Consider the following 15130-nt stretch of genomic DNA (forward strand, 5'->3'; position numbering starts at 1 on the left):
CTAAGTAGTTGAGTGGACGTTTACCTGTCTTCTAACCTACTTGAAGTGCAAGGGTTAAATTTTTTCTGTAAGTATGTTCATTCCCAATTCAACAATTTATTTAGGGAACTATAGAAGGGTTCTTTTAAAGTAAGGGTTCCCAACCAGTCGATCGCGGAGAATTATTTGGTCGATCCCAATAATTACGATTGTCAATTAAAAAAAATTATAATTTCCATATTTTTAACCTTCCAGCGGGCGCGTTGAGAAATTTCCCTTGAGCGGGCGCTTGTCGTAAATTTTACGTCATCGAGTTTTCTCCATGTAAGTGGTATTTTCTTACACAAATGTTAGGGAATTTTTTTAAGGATATGAAAAATGATATAGGCAGTAATTATTTGACTTTCTTAAAAAAAACGAAGCAACACTCTAAACATGTTAATATTTCAAAACAAAATATTTTATCGACCTATTTAGTCAGAATCAATATTCTCATCCTTACAATTGTTACAAACCACCTCAACTGAAGAATGGTTCTTGCATGTAAAGGACTGGCAACGGCAACACTTCATTGATGCTGAGGATCTTTTCTTATCCAGTGCACATAACCGACAAACACCGCGTTTTGTAAAGCTTCTGTTTTCTTCTTCTGTTATCAGTTTAACTGCCCGACCGTAATTCACTTTGAGAAAAACATTTAAGTCTTGCGGTAAATGTTTGACATTTGATTTGACTCTAGCATAGCTCGAAGCTCGATGCTGACGACTAAGTGGTAAGAGTGGGGGAAGCGAAAAGGCGCGTCTGTCGTTAATTTTACGACAGCGCGCCCGCTGGAAGGTTAATTTAGAACCATGGATAAAAAAAGTTACAGCAAAAATTCTTGTAAGATTCTTGGAAGTCTTATTAGAATTCGATCCCCATAAAAATGTTACAACCTCAAAAAAGTTGGGAACCCTTGTTATAAAGAATTATTTATCAAACTGCTAGTAATAATTTTTTTTCTTCAATTTATGCAGATTGGAGGAATCACTAGGGAACGGATATTTTACAAATGCGTATGCATATTTTTCCAATGCGAATTTCTATTATTTTTTCTTGCTAGGCCATATTTCAAGTGTTTCTAAAATAAGAGAATATTTTGAGCAAACTGATGACGGAAAAAAGTTATTGGATATGTGTGTCTGCGTTCCAATACTTTCCAGTCACGTCAGTTGATACGAAGCGGACGTTTTCGGCATAAAAGTGAATCCACTCTTTTTTTTTGTATTAGGCAATTCACCCTCAAAAGAATGCTTTGTGAATAAATTAACAACAGGCAAAGACAACAAAAGCTACCCACAATGGTATATCATTACACCCTAGATATACCATTTTGCTAAATAGATATATTTCAACTAAATAAATATATCATTCTTGATTTTATTTCAGCATATTTTCATTTATTTGTAATGCTTATTATGAATTAATATTCGTTCCCAACTTGTGGCCCATTAGTCAATGCATGTATCAAGGCTGACAGCAATGAAGTGATTAATAAAACGGTATGAATGAATTCTTAATAAAAAGAGTGACTAATATTATTTAGCTGTGAAAATAAACTATGATAAATAAATACAACATCATGAATGATTTGTATGGGACAAAAGAATCATTTCTTCGTCTTTTTTTTGTTTCCCAAAGAATCTTCGTCCGAGGTGGAATCTTCTGACATGGCTTCGTCAGATGATTTTTCAGACATTTCTTCAGCGGATTTTTCGGATCCTTGGTCAGATAGCTCGTCGTCACTCATCTTTGATAGTATCTGGAAGTAATAGAAGTTAAATCCATTACAGTGAGAAAAGCAAGCAGTACAGGACACTAGGAATAAAAAAATAAAAACATTAAGAAAATTTGAGTTATGCCATTTTTCCTGTCCATTGTCAATTTGTCGAATTCGGAAGTCTAACATAACCTCACATCAGAATCTATATAAAATTGTATTTTTTTATATTGGTGTTGCCGTAGTTATGAAAAAATTTTGATCCTTTTAATTTTCTACATTTTCGAAACAAACTATTTTTTTGCGTACCGATCGATTAGTGTTCCTGTTAATTACTGGACTGTAATTTTTAATGAGAAAACACGATCAAACAATCGTGTTTATCACAAGGAAAAATAGGAGAGGAAAGGAGGCCTTTACTTTGTGAATGTTGATGCTTCAATTGGAAGTTCTGATGATGGACTATAGTTTATAGATGTACATCTAGTATTGTTTCACAACACAAACGGTTTTTGTATCACAAATAGTTATTGTTTCACAACATGAACAGTTTTTGGTAAAGGTTACGAATTCCGCTTCACTCTTAATACGCAATATTTCACTTTCAAATAAATAGATTTAGCTTTATTAATTCAAAACATGATTTATTATGTCGGGGGAGACGGAAATATACGCACTTTTAATTTTAATTTCGTTTATTAAGTCACTTACGCGATATGTCACACGAGATTTCAAAGAAACAAAATAATGTGACATTTGCCGGAAATACCACAACTAGTTATTTACCTAGCCAGTGCGCGGGTTAGGTACAGTACCTACCTACGAACTAATTCAGTTAAAGAAAATAAAATCTTGAATATATTAAATTAATATATTTATATAACCTAACCTAATCTAACTGTGATTTTCTATAGCAAAAAAATGCCCCTTTAATAACGCCTGCTCGCGTCCCCTTTAGAGTTACATCCCAGTTTTCAAATAGTATGTGGGCTACGCTAGGTTTGTATAGACTTGTTTGTGATTTAATTTTAATACCTATTTTCCATGTTCTAACCTAACCTAACCTAAACTACCTAAACGGAATACGTTTAATCACATTTTATTCTATTTGTTTGTTATTCGGGTTATTTTATTTAATTATATGTTGATTATTTGTTATAAATAATACATTGACTTACATATTAATATGGATTAATTATACACGATGATATTATTTATTTTATATGGCAATACTAATTTTTTTTTGGTTGGCAGCAGTGTCTATGAAATATTTTGTAGGTATGAATTACGATATTATGAATATAATCCAACTCTTGATATGAATATAGTCGCTTTCGGCGGCGCCGCATACTAATTGACATATCGCGTAAGTGACTTAATAAACGAAATTAAAATTAAAAGTGCGTATATTTCCGTCTCCCCCGACATAATAAATCATGTTTTGAATTAATAAAGCTAAATCCATTTATTTGAAAGTGAAATATTGCGTATTAAGAGTGAGGCGGAATAGGAGAAAATTAATCAGTTTTTGTATCACAAATAGTTATTGTTTCACAACATGAACGGTTTTTGTATCACACACAACAATAGTTTAATATTTATTCAATGTATGATGATTGGGGCTGATATGTACTGTTTTTACAATAATTATTGCGAGGACAACAGATATGCAAGTATATGCAACAACGACGAAATTACCATTAAAAAACAAATGACACTTGCTTTGGGCTTCTATTTTCAAAATCTTCTTGCTTGCTTTTTTCGAAAGTAAGACCTTCAGAAAATGGAACAAAAACAAGGGAAAGGGCAATTTAGGTAGGAACGGGATTGTTGGGATCACCATAAAAGTGTTTTAATACTAAACATTTATTCTGCCTTCCTTCGAAAGGGAAATCTTTTAACTGGTATACTTTTGGAATGTATTTTAATCTACATTCTTCCCTGGTTTTACCTGGCTCAAGAGACGTTCTGCCATTTGTTCGTCTGACAAATTTTCTGTGGACATTTGTGGAATATTTGATGCATTGGCGGGAATGCCCTTCAGGACATTGATCCGCTCCTGTATCTCCTTGTCTATGTTGCTCCTCCCCTCCTCTATGGTTGTCTCGTCCATGTACTGGCTGAGAAGATCGTCACACTTCTGCTGGTCCGTCCTGGTGTCGGCTGCCGGCAAATTGGACTAAAAATGTCACACATTAAACAATTTATCAAAAAAACTCTTCAATCTAAAGTTTCAGGTGCTAAATTTTGAAAACACTTATAGCAATAGTGTCTATGTAAATTCACAACAGCGATTTTATCTCTTCTTATCACTAGTAAACCCTGCGGTGTGCAGTCCATAAAGAATAAAAAGCTGTGCCTATCTTAGGAAAATGACTGCAACTTTTTATGAAGTAAGGCATGAGTTTAAAAAAAGAAACAAAAACAATATAATTAGAATGTTATAAATATAGGAAAGCAACTTTTATTTGTATTTGTCAACCTAAGCACAGTTATCAATAGAAGATAATAATAAAAAATTGCCTTTAGGCTACCAACATATTCAATGTTATAAAAATATGTATATATATATATATATATATATATATATATATATATATATATATATATTATCCCCTCGGTCTTAGAGCAATGCACGCCACTGGTAATCACAGATAAATAATATTGTTGACATTTTTTTGTATATCAATAACGTTATCTGTACCTAAATATTTAATTGCAGTGACTAACGAATTCAAGGCTAATATTTAGTTGCAGTGAGTAACGCATTCACGGCTAATGTGCAGAAATACTTTTCTTTTCAGTTTATTAAGCTACATATAAAAACACATTATGTTCTTATTTTTTTCACAGATTTATTATTAGGAAAGCAAAAAAATACATATGTTTTTGATTACAATGAATACATAAGAAGGTTTTTTATGATTTATCTTACTTTAGAACTGATTTCAATAGGTTCGCCTCTCAATTTGGCAAGTCTCTCCTTGATTTCATTATCCGATGGAAGCGGACCCTTCTTCCTGTCTTCCCGAAGCTTCTCCAGGCGTTCTGCGATCTGATAATCCTCCTGCGATAGTCCCTTCTTCAGGCGCTGCAGCCTGTCGTTGGTCTGGTAAACAGTTATGGGTGGACGTGAGGGATTCTCGAGGCTTTCCAACCGTCTGAATGAAAAAGGAGGTTTTATTTATACATTGGTTCAAATAGCTCTGTACAATACAGTACTGCTTAGGTATTGGAAAATGTGCCCAGCTAAGTAAGGAAAATGTACCTAAATAATTAAAAAAATAAAAGCATGCTGGGTGGATAAAATTTGTCATCATCAACGTCAAAGATTTGTAGATTTATTTTATAGTCAATCAAGGGTGCCGTGGCGGTTCTTTTCAGGGGAATAGTGGGGACAGACCCACTACATATTTCAGAAACATACAAGTTTCTACGAACAAACATGCGATCGCTCCGTTTACTTCCTTGTTGCATAATAACGCACTGCAATTTGGCTGAACGCAAGCGAGCTCAAGCTGTTATAGGCTGTGCGCACAGCGTTCTGCGCTGTCTAGAGATATCAACGCACTTTCTTCATTCTTATTTGTATTTTTTATTCATACTGAATACGTTTCTAAGGATTTCTTGAATCGGCGCATGCGCATTGGAATCATAATCGCGGGGACGTGTTTTAGGATGTGAATAGCAATTGGACATTTGTTTTAGACCAAATTGAAGTAGGTCAGTTATCCACTGGGCGCACGGGCACTTGCGTTAGTAGTATTATAGCCGCTTGTGACATGTTAGTAAAATAACAATATAGATCGTATTATTTCTATAGTGCTGTTCTCTTCTGTTCTATTCTGGTAAAATTAGTACCCAAAAGGCGATCGAAACCGAAGTTGGTTCGATTAAATTTGTTATTTTTTACAAAACTTCATATGTATTTATGTATGTACATGTTTGGAGTTTCTGGTTAGGTGCGTGACTTATCCCCCTTATCCAATAACATTTTTGTAAGAAATATAAAAATTGTTTTAAAAAATTAATGATTTACCTTAGTAAATAACCCTTCAGTACTTTCAACACATTTGTATTATTGTATTCAACACAGTATTAAATGTGCTATACAGATCTTTTTTATTTTATTTTCCATAAAAACAAAAACCGTTTTAGAAACTAAATTTTTTTTTTTTTTTTTTTTTATATTTACTCCACACAGGAGGCCCTGAAGAAAATAATTTCCCTGAGGGCCTATGTCATCTTTGGGGATGCTGTGTGGAGGGTCTTTTTGTGGAGAGGAAGGAGTGAACATGGGTCTTGAAGAGTCCCATGTTGTAGGAGGGAGGAAACACAGAGGCCGGCAGTTCGTTCCACAGCCGAGCTGTTGAACTTAAGAACGAATCATAGAAGCGACCCGTTCTCATGTGACAAGTGTCAACTGTGTACAAATGTTGGGCGCGCGTTTGGCGTGTATCCCGACTACGCACCGGTGCCGAAGGGATCAATGACGCTAGTTCCTCAGAGCATCTTCCATTGTAATACCGATAGAACAAGGACAGCATACCTACCTGACGCCTGTGCTCTAAAGATTGCAGTCCGTTTGTTAAGATTGGGGAATCTATCAAACGGACCGCCCGTTTCTGCACAGAGTCAAGGGTTTTTTTCAGGTATTTTGGGGCTCCAGACCAGAGATGGCTGCCAAATTCGACAGTAGGGCGCACTTGCGATTTGTACAGGGTGAGCAGTTGTGTACTATTAAAGTATCTGCGGGCCCTGTACAGTACGCCCAGCTTCTGAGAGGCCAACTTTACTCTAGCTTCGATGGAGCCCCCGTACCTGAGCTGGTCACTTATAGTTACACCAAGCATATCAATGGAAGGCCTGTTCGGAAGATTGCTTCCGTTGAAGGAGACTAGATTATCATTTGGATCCCTTTTAGACGTAATCAGACAGGATTGGGTCTTTGAAACATTAAATTCGACGAGATTATTTTTACCCCAGGAGGAAATACTCTCGAGATAACCGTCCATTCTCTGCTTCAAAGCCCTCCGAGCCGTTGGAGTTTGTGTGCCCTTTGGGGGCTTGTCAAACAAAAAGCTATCATGAACTGTACTGTCATCCGCGTAACAATGAATCGGTGCACATGTCAAAAGGTCATTGATGTGCAACAAAAACAAAGTCGGAGACAGAACCGATCCCTGTGGGACGCCAGCATTTATGGAGTGCGAGGAAGAGGTGAAACCGTCAGCAACCGCCTGAATCGACCTATCCCTTAAAAAGTCAGCAATCCACGTACACAGGGATGCGGGAAGTCCGTAAGAATGCAATTTGTTGACAAGTCCTCGGTGCCAGACCCGGTCAAAGGCCTTGGATATGTCTAGTGCGACCGTTTGGGTCTCACCGTGACGTTCCAGGCACCGCCCCCAAACATGCGTCACATACGCGAGAAGATCACCGCACGAGCGGTTCCGCCGGAATCCGTATTGACGGTCGTTGATAATTTTGTTCTTCTCGAGGTATGTGAGCAGTTTGTCGTTGATCACACGTTCCATCACTTTGGACAGAACTGATGTGATCGCTATGGGGCGGTAGTTGGCCGGGTTGGAGCGGTCACCTTTCTTGGGAATAGGGTGAATTACCGCTTTTTTCCAACCAGAGGGCACAGTGCCACACTTCAGGGACATTTTGAAGAGCTTTGTCAAAACTGGAACTATTTCCGCAGCACACCTCTGCAATACCAGGGCAGGTATTCCATCAGGTCCACTAGCTTTGTTAACATCGAGCCCCCGTATGACGTGGAGTACATCCCGATGCCGGATCCTCAGCTTTTTCATATAGAAGCCGCAGTGAGGAACCGACGGCGGAACAGCACCCCCGTCGTCGAGGGTCGAGTTTTCCGCAAACATTTTCCCTAAAAGGTTTGCCTTTTCGGTGGCGGTGTTTGCTAGTGAGCCGTCAGGTCTGGTAAGAGGTGGCAAACTGGGTTTGCAAAAATTTCGACCTATTGAGCCCGCAAGCGACCAGAATGCTCTGCTGCCATGCGGGCAGGCAGCCAGCTTTTTGCTGATCTGCAGGTCGTGTTCGAATTTTGACCTATTGATGATTCTCTTGCATTCCTTTGCCGATTTGTTGTATGCTGATCTGCTTTCGGGCGTTCGAGATGTGTTGTAGGCTCGGTAAGCCGCGTTTTTTCGTCGAACTGCTTCGGAGCATTGTCGACTGAACCACGGCTTTGAGCCCACACCAGTTTCTTTAGTAGTCGATTGTATGAAGCCATCCATCGCCGAATTGATGACTTCACCAATATCCTGGGCACATCTTGAAGGGTCCGAAGTCCGAAAACAAACAGCTGACCACGGAAAAGCATTGAAATGGGCCCGCATACCGAACCAATCTGCTGACCTATAGTGCCACACTTTTCTCCTCAGCCTCTCATTGGTTGGTCTGAGGCTAACGGGGATTGATGTCGTCACTAGGCAGTGGTCAGATGATCCCAGAGGCGCTGTGACGTCAATCTTATAACCGTGTGGCACAGTAGTTAAGAATAGGTCTAACAGATTGGAGCGGTGAGTCTGGACATCAGGAACCCTTGTAGGCTCCTGAACCAATTGCTCTAATCCGTAGCAAATGGCAAAGGATTCCGCCTGTCGGCCAGCCGAGTCCGTTGGGCCTGAGAACTTCAACCATGGTTCGTTATGAACGTTGAAGTCCCCCAGAACAACAAACTCGGCCGAAGGGTAGCGGGGCAAGAGATCATCAATAGTATCGCTCAAATGTTTGAAGAGCTCGGAAGTGTCTGATTCGCTATGGTTCGGTGAGCGGTATAGACATGCGTAGAATCTTGCCGTACTGGCAAGATTGACGCGCACCCACATTACGTCGAATCTGGAGTTTTCCAGACTCAATAGTCGCACACAGTTGACGTCAGCTCGACTATAGAGGCAGACTCCTCCTTTCAGTCGGAATTTGCTTGCGAGGGTAAAGCCCGGGCAGTCCAGATAGGAGGAGTCTGGCGGCTCGGCTATCTGAGTTTCGGATAGGAAAAGAAGGTTGGGACGTTGGGACAAAAGATGGTGATGGACGGAATTTAAATTTGTGTGCAGGCCGCGAATGTTGGCAAAATTTACCAACAGTTTTGGCCCGCACCGGGGACGCCTGCTACTCGCCGCTGTAAAGATGTTATGTTTGTTTTTATGTATATTCATGATTTTAATTTTTTTTTTTTGTTTTTTTTTTTTTTTAAGGGTATGAAGTGAAAGGAAGGTCTGGAATGGAAAGGTGTGAGGGGTGGGTAGGAATATGGGGTTCAGGCTGTCCAGGAGTGATGAGCGTTTGGTTCCAGCCCACCCACTGCGGTGCTAGGCGATAGGCTGGGAGAGTCCGGCTGGAGAGGGCATCCAATGCGCCCCAAACGCTGCTGCTGGGTCCCCTCCGGTCACGAACCGGCACAACAGCAGTGGCGGGGTTTTTACACTCGCTGATGGGGCAGCCCACCCTTAGTCGTGAGCCTGAGGGTCGGGCCCCTGTACTATCGAGCGGCCCGGACAGCGGTAACCGGTTGTAAAGGGTCTCCCTCAACCAGCATCTCCCAACCGGCCCGCCACGCAGAAGGTGGGCCGACGCACCCGCCACCAAGACCTGGGCAAACCTTAACCCATGAACCCGGGCACCCCTGCTAAGTCACCAAACGTAGCGAACCACTTGGGGTGACCTGTGGCAGAGGTGTTGGTCATCCAATAAATGGTTCCCAGGGCGGCGGTACCCATTCCCGCCTACCAAATTGAAAAAAAATTATCTTTCCAAACTATGCATTTAAAATAAACACTACTATTTCTAAATAATTAATTTTAATACCAAAAGTGAAAATAGTTGTCAAAAAGATAACCACATTTTTACTTAATGTTTTACTGGAATCATAGAAAAATTGAGGTAACGCAATATTTCGTTTGGGGAAAACTGTAAAGTCACTTTTTTCTCGATCATATAAAAAAAAGGAGTCGAGAATTACCTTGCCGGCGGAAAGCACGTATTACGCCGCGTGCCGTTTGTTTTGAATATTTATTCGGGATACTATTACTTTGCCAAAAAATGAGCGATCTAAGTGTATTTATGAATGAGCTTCAAGTGCTCACTAATATAGTAAAAGTGTTGAGCACCAAAGTAGACAGCTTAACAGCTGACGTTATAGAAATTAAGTCAATACTACTAGTCGGTAGTAAGTCAAATATTGATCAAAGTACCTGCGTAACGAAGCACGGTAACGAGAAGCCGATTCCTGAAATTCAGTGCGACCCGCCTCCCCGCGCCCGCGATGTGCCTACTGCCATAAGTACAACTACTACTGAAACAATTGTGACTGCAGCTATTACTAACACTAGTATGGCACCTATTGCGTCTACAACTCACGCGACGGCCGTTTGCCCCTGCCCCCCTTCCCGCCCCCCCTCATGCAGCCCGCTCCTGTTTCGCAATGCGAATTACCGCGAGCGAGAGTTACTCGCTCGCAGGCAAAGAAATCGAAGGCCAAGCCCGAAGTTGCACAGATACCAGATACTGTCAAAGGTACTAAGGCCAAACCTATCCCTTTGCCATCAACATCATCTGTCCAACCACAATTTGAGGTGCAGCAAAAACTGGTACTTCAATCATCACCATCACCATCGGCCGTACCCGCTGACCCATTGGAATCGTCTCCTGCGGCCGAACCCGTCGCTCCTGCCACGACTGATAGCTCTACCGATAATACGACTCCCAACATATTACAACCTAAAGGGCTATCTGATCAATGGACAAAAGTTGCACGCAAACGGCGTGTCACCGTACGGGGTAATCAAAAGAGTGAAAAGGAGCCATCAGTATTGAACTTCTTTCACTGTTATCCCTTCCATCCTGATACTTCTTGCGATGACATGTCACATTACCTAACGTCACTATATGGCGCCGCTTCATATAAGGTCGTAAAATTACGAATAATTTAAAAGAAATTAAAGCTCGGGGTGAGTACTCCTCATTTAAGATTGGCGTGCCTCAGCCGGCTGTTGCCGAAGTTTTGAAAGCAAAACACTGGCCGCGCGGCACATTCATCAAGGAATGGGAAGTAAGGCTGACGGCGCCTCGTCTTCCAGCGGTTGAAAGAGTCTCTCCACATTGACGAGATCTTTCACCACTGCCTGAAATTTCTTTGGAAATTACACATTTCTTGAAATTTCTTTTTTTATGTATAAATACTTAAAACAATCTTTTGTAAAAAAATTATATAACCTAATTTCTTATATGCATTAAACCCTAATTTGTAATTGTGTAAGAAATTAATAAATAAATATTATTATTATTATATATTAAAAATATTTTTAAAGTTAAACTGATTGTTACAATAGCGGCACGAGATATGAATTATTCATTTTGGCTATTTTTAGGATTTTATTAATGGCATTTAAGCACATAAGTACTGTCTACCCTACCTTACTCACATATAAAATAAATAATACTAAAATTTATAAAATGATTGCAAGAAATCAATCTATACATTCAAAATACACGCGAAGCTGGTACCAATGCAAATAACAGCGCCACGCGCGATTTTCCGACCGCACTACTGTAGGGTGACAAAGACAGAAACCAAGTATGCAAAATGACGTATACGCATGACGTATATATTTCATATTCAAGAGCTGACTGTATTCTACATATATAATGTACATGTGTGTGTACGCGTGTTAGTTAGTGCCGAAAAAGGTAGTGGCTTTGGGTACAAATTAAATGCCACTGCCATATTCACGCCGGAAAGGCAAAGGGTGTAAGCGACAATTTAGTAAAAAATGACTTAAATATACAGTTTTGATCAGATAAAAAAATTCTAATCAAAACTGTATGATCAACTCCATTTTTACTAAATTGTCGCTTACGCCTTTTGCCTTTCCGGCGTCGATATGTAGAATAATTAGTACAATTCTAATGAAAAATTGATAATATTATATTAGCTTTTTTCATAATAATTCAGTAATATTGGCTTTTATGCACAAATCAGGCAGTTATTACGATAGTTGATGAAGCAACTTGGCCATTCTTAGTGATAACTTGTGAGTTTGTGTGTGAAATTGTGGCTGGTGAGTATAAAAAAAATATCAATTATATTGCTGCCTTCTGTCTATCCTGATTAAAAACTCCGTGCACGTCACTAATGATGACATTATGGAGAGTTACGGGGATGGGATAATAACTTTTAATATATTATACCTGATGAAAAATGCTATGGCCGGGTCTTCGAAATGTTGAGGAGGATTTGGTTTTGTGGAAAGGGAAGGGATATCATGTCTAGAGGAAAGGATTCAATCATAAAAATAATACATTTATATTATATTATCCGTATTGATTCAATTTTTACAATGAATTAATAATTATTATTACCGCAAATATGCTTTTGGAGGTTCAATCTCTGAAGGTACGCCTTCGTTTCCTTTCTCGTCTGCCATTTTACACTTGTAACAGACCTGGAAACATTAAAATCATTATAGTGTTACTTAATGCATAATTTATTGAAATACGCTATTTATTACGAGTCTAAGATTAGTGTGGATATAGGAAACGTTGTTGGTAAACTTTTAAAATCGTTGGCCATGCTCAATATGAATAAGTCAATAAAAAGCATGGCCGATCTGTCAAATTACATTAAATTTTGAAAATTTGACTGACAAAAATGGAACTTTAATGCAGTTTTCCACTCCCCAGGATGTTAATAGTTGGCTTTTATAGTAATTAAGTTTAATTAAAATGTTATTTAAAAAAATATATTCGAATTGAGCACGAGCAGCGATCCTAAAAGATTACCACGTTGTTGTCTTATGGATATTTATTTACCTGGTGAGAATTTACAAGGTTACATTATAAAAAGAAAGCTGAATTCATTGATGTCAAATGCTACATACATATGAAGCTCATCGTCATGTAATGATTCAGTACTTGTTCCATTTGCTAGATTATTGCCAGACTTTGTGTTACATAAAATAAAATAAGGATGGGTATTGGTATTAAACACAAAATAACAAACCTTTGTCACTTTATTGAATTTTTTCACAAAAGTTGAATGTTCCAAGCATTTGCTGCAATAACCGAATCCACAGCCAGGGCAACCACGCTGCGAATGGAATCATTACTTTATTTAGGTTCAAGACTATATAATAGGTTAAAAACTACATAATAGGTTCAAAACTATATAATAGGTTCAATTTCACAACATAAAAATAAAGTTACCTCGCTTTTAAAAAGTGTGAATTTTTTAGCACACCCGTTACAAGACATTTATGTATACTATTACTTTATCCCTGTTGGAAATACAGATTTCTTTGAAATTATTGTAAATCAAACCTTTCTGCGCAAAATAACGTTAGTAAACACCCGCAGTATATTGTTTTGCAATCTGACATTTGAGTGACGCGAGTGACAGATGATGACATCATCCATTTTCCATAGAAGTTATCACGATATAGATATGCAATCTAGTGATGGGCGTGATCGAAACATTTTCATGATCGAAATATTTTAATCGGAACATCAAAGAATCGAATAAATCGCTCGGTGTTCAGCGGGAAGAGTAGCTGCGGATAGAGGGAGCGTTTTTTTGTCTCAGGGGGGGATCGATTAATTCTAACCAATAACGTGGTTTCGAATTCGAAAATCGATTCCTTGTTCGATGACGTTTTAAAACGATTGTCTCTTACTGTGTGATGATTTTTGACAAAATAGATTCATCCATGACAATGTATCGAAATATTTCGATGGTTATAAATATCGAGTAAATTGTCGATTGAGTCTATCGCTACTTTCCACATACAAAACACATAGACAAAGCATTGTGCATTGGTATGGCAACATTTTGGTAGGTAACTACTACATTTGCCAAAAATGGGCTAAACCAGTGTTTTCATACTGGCAATGATGTTTATTGTTTACTTGCAGATAGCAACGTATACCCCGTCACACAGAGCGATTTTAGTTGATCAAGTCTGTGTTGAATGAAACTTGTAAGCTAATCGACAAGTGTGAACAGCCTTTTAACAGAGTTGATCAAGTTTTTAGTTGATCGACGAAAGTTGAAAGCTCGTCTACTTTTGTTGTCCAAGTTGGAGTCATCGTTCGATTTTCCTACCGAATCGAAACGTGTGAACGTATGTTTCAAGTTGCTTGCGATTTTTAGTTTCCTGCGCTCGAAAGTAGACGTAAGGCGTCCCTAGTGAGTAGGACGTTTATTTATGCGTACCTAGTACCTACCATCATTGCATCTACTTCAATAAAATAATGTATTAAGTTGTAGGATGATGATGATACCAAAGCTATCCCTTTCTTTATGATCAGAAGCAAGAAATTTACAAAAATAAGAATACCTGTAACATTGTAATTAATAATATTATTTTTTAAATGTTGCTGTAACTTAGTTATTATTATTAAATAACATGTCTCTGAATGTTTAAAAAAAAATATTTTTTATCTTCATTACAAATTATGGGGCATCAACTATTGCAACGAAAACTTCTTTTATAACAATGATATCGTATTTTTGGAACTCTGTGCATATAAGCCCGACTTAAAAAAGAATCCTCGTTGCCAGGTATCTTAGCGTAATTTGTAACTAAGTTTTTTCCGGGACCGCCGCACGCATAACTGTGTCCTGTTTTTGGATTTTTTCTTGAATCTTAGACAACATTACATCAAATTGTTCTTCCGAAATTTACAAACGCCATCTCTCTCAATATAGTGTTAGAAGCACCCGATTCGTCTAACGTCTACTTTCAACCGCAGGCAACTAAAAATCGCAAGTGACTTGAAACATATATTCTCACATTTTGATTCAGCGGAAAAATCGAACGATTACTCATACTTAAACAACAACAGTAGACGGGCTTTTAACCTTCATCGCTCAACTAGAAACTTGATTAACTCTGTTGAAAGTCTTTTCACACATGCCGATTAGCTTTCAAGTGTCTTTCAACACAGACTTGATCAACTAAAATCGCCCTGTGTGAATGGGGTATTTGCTTTCAAGTGTCATTCAACACAGAGTTGATCAACTAAAATCGCCCTGTCTGAAGAGTAATATGGACGCACGCAGTGATGACTTCACTTGACGCCATCTTGATGAACAATATCGGGAAACGTCTGAACTAAATCTTGTTAAATTTTTGTCGTTCAACTAAAATCGCTCTGTTTGAAGGGGCATAAGGCTTTATGCTTGATAATATATTTGGCAATGCTGTATTGCTTCGATATTTTAATTACGACATCACCGACAAATAATTTAGAATAGATACAGAAAACACATTTAAGAAGTCCGTGACACAAAAATATTTTAATTAACTATTTCAAGTTGCGATGGTGTCTGTGGTACAGCCGGCAAGTGCTTTGGTCTGAGGT

At 38.6% G+C, this 15130-nt stretch overlaps 1 protein-coding gene across 1 annotated transcript; it reads right to left on the reverse strand.

Annotated features, from left to right (window-relative positions):
• Window positions 1–219: 219 nt before the first annotated feature.
• On the reverse strand, window positions 220–13192 carry LOC149416746 (abscission/NoCut checkpoint regulator). Its single transcript, XM_089640931.1, has 6 exons — window positions 12974–13192; window positions 12771–12857; window positions 12131–12213; window positions 4674–4899; window positions 3690–3917; window positions 220–1780 (listed from the first exon to the last, which is right to left on the reverse strand). Exons 1-6 carry the CDS (start codon window positions 13019–13021, stop codon window positions 1628–1630), a joined length of 825 nt encoding a protein of 274 aa, XP_089497057.1. The 5' UTR covers window positions 13022–13192; the 3' UTR covers window positions 220–1627.
• Window positions 13193–15130: the final 1938 nt, after the last annotated feature.

The sequence above is a fragment of the Hesperophylax consimilis genome, chromosome 16 (assembly GCF_061612785.1).
Source record: "Hesperophylax consimilis isolate HC1 chromosome 16, BYU_Hcon_1.0, whole genome shotgun sequence".
Classification (NCBI taxonomy): domain Eukaryota; kingdom Metazoa; phylum Arthropoda; class Insecta; order Trichoptera; family Limnephilidae; genus Hesperophylax; species Hesperophylax consimilis.

Coding starts and splice junctions, on each gene's coding strand:
- LOC149416746 (XM_089640931.1), bottom strand. CDS start 13,021: ATGTCTTGTAACGGGTGTGCTAAAAAATTCACACTTTTTAAAAGCGAG. Junction 4,900..12,130: donor CCTCCAAAAGCATATTTGCG/GTAATAATAATT, acceptor TTTTTCATTCAG/ACGGTTGGAAAGCCTCGAGA. Junction 1,781..3,689: donor CAGAACGTCTCTTGAGCCAG/GTAAAACCAGGG, acceptor TATTACTTCCAG/ATACTATCAAAGATGAGTGA.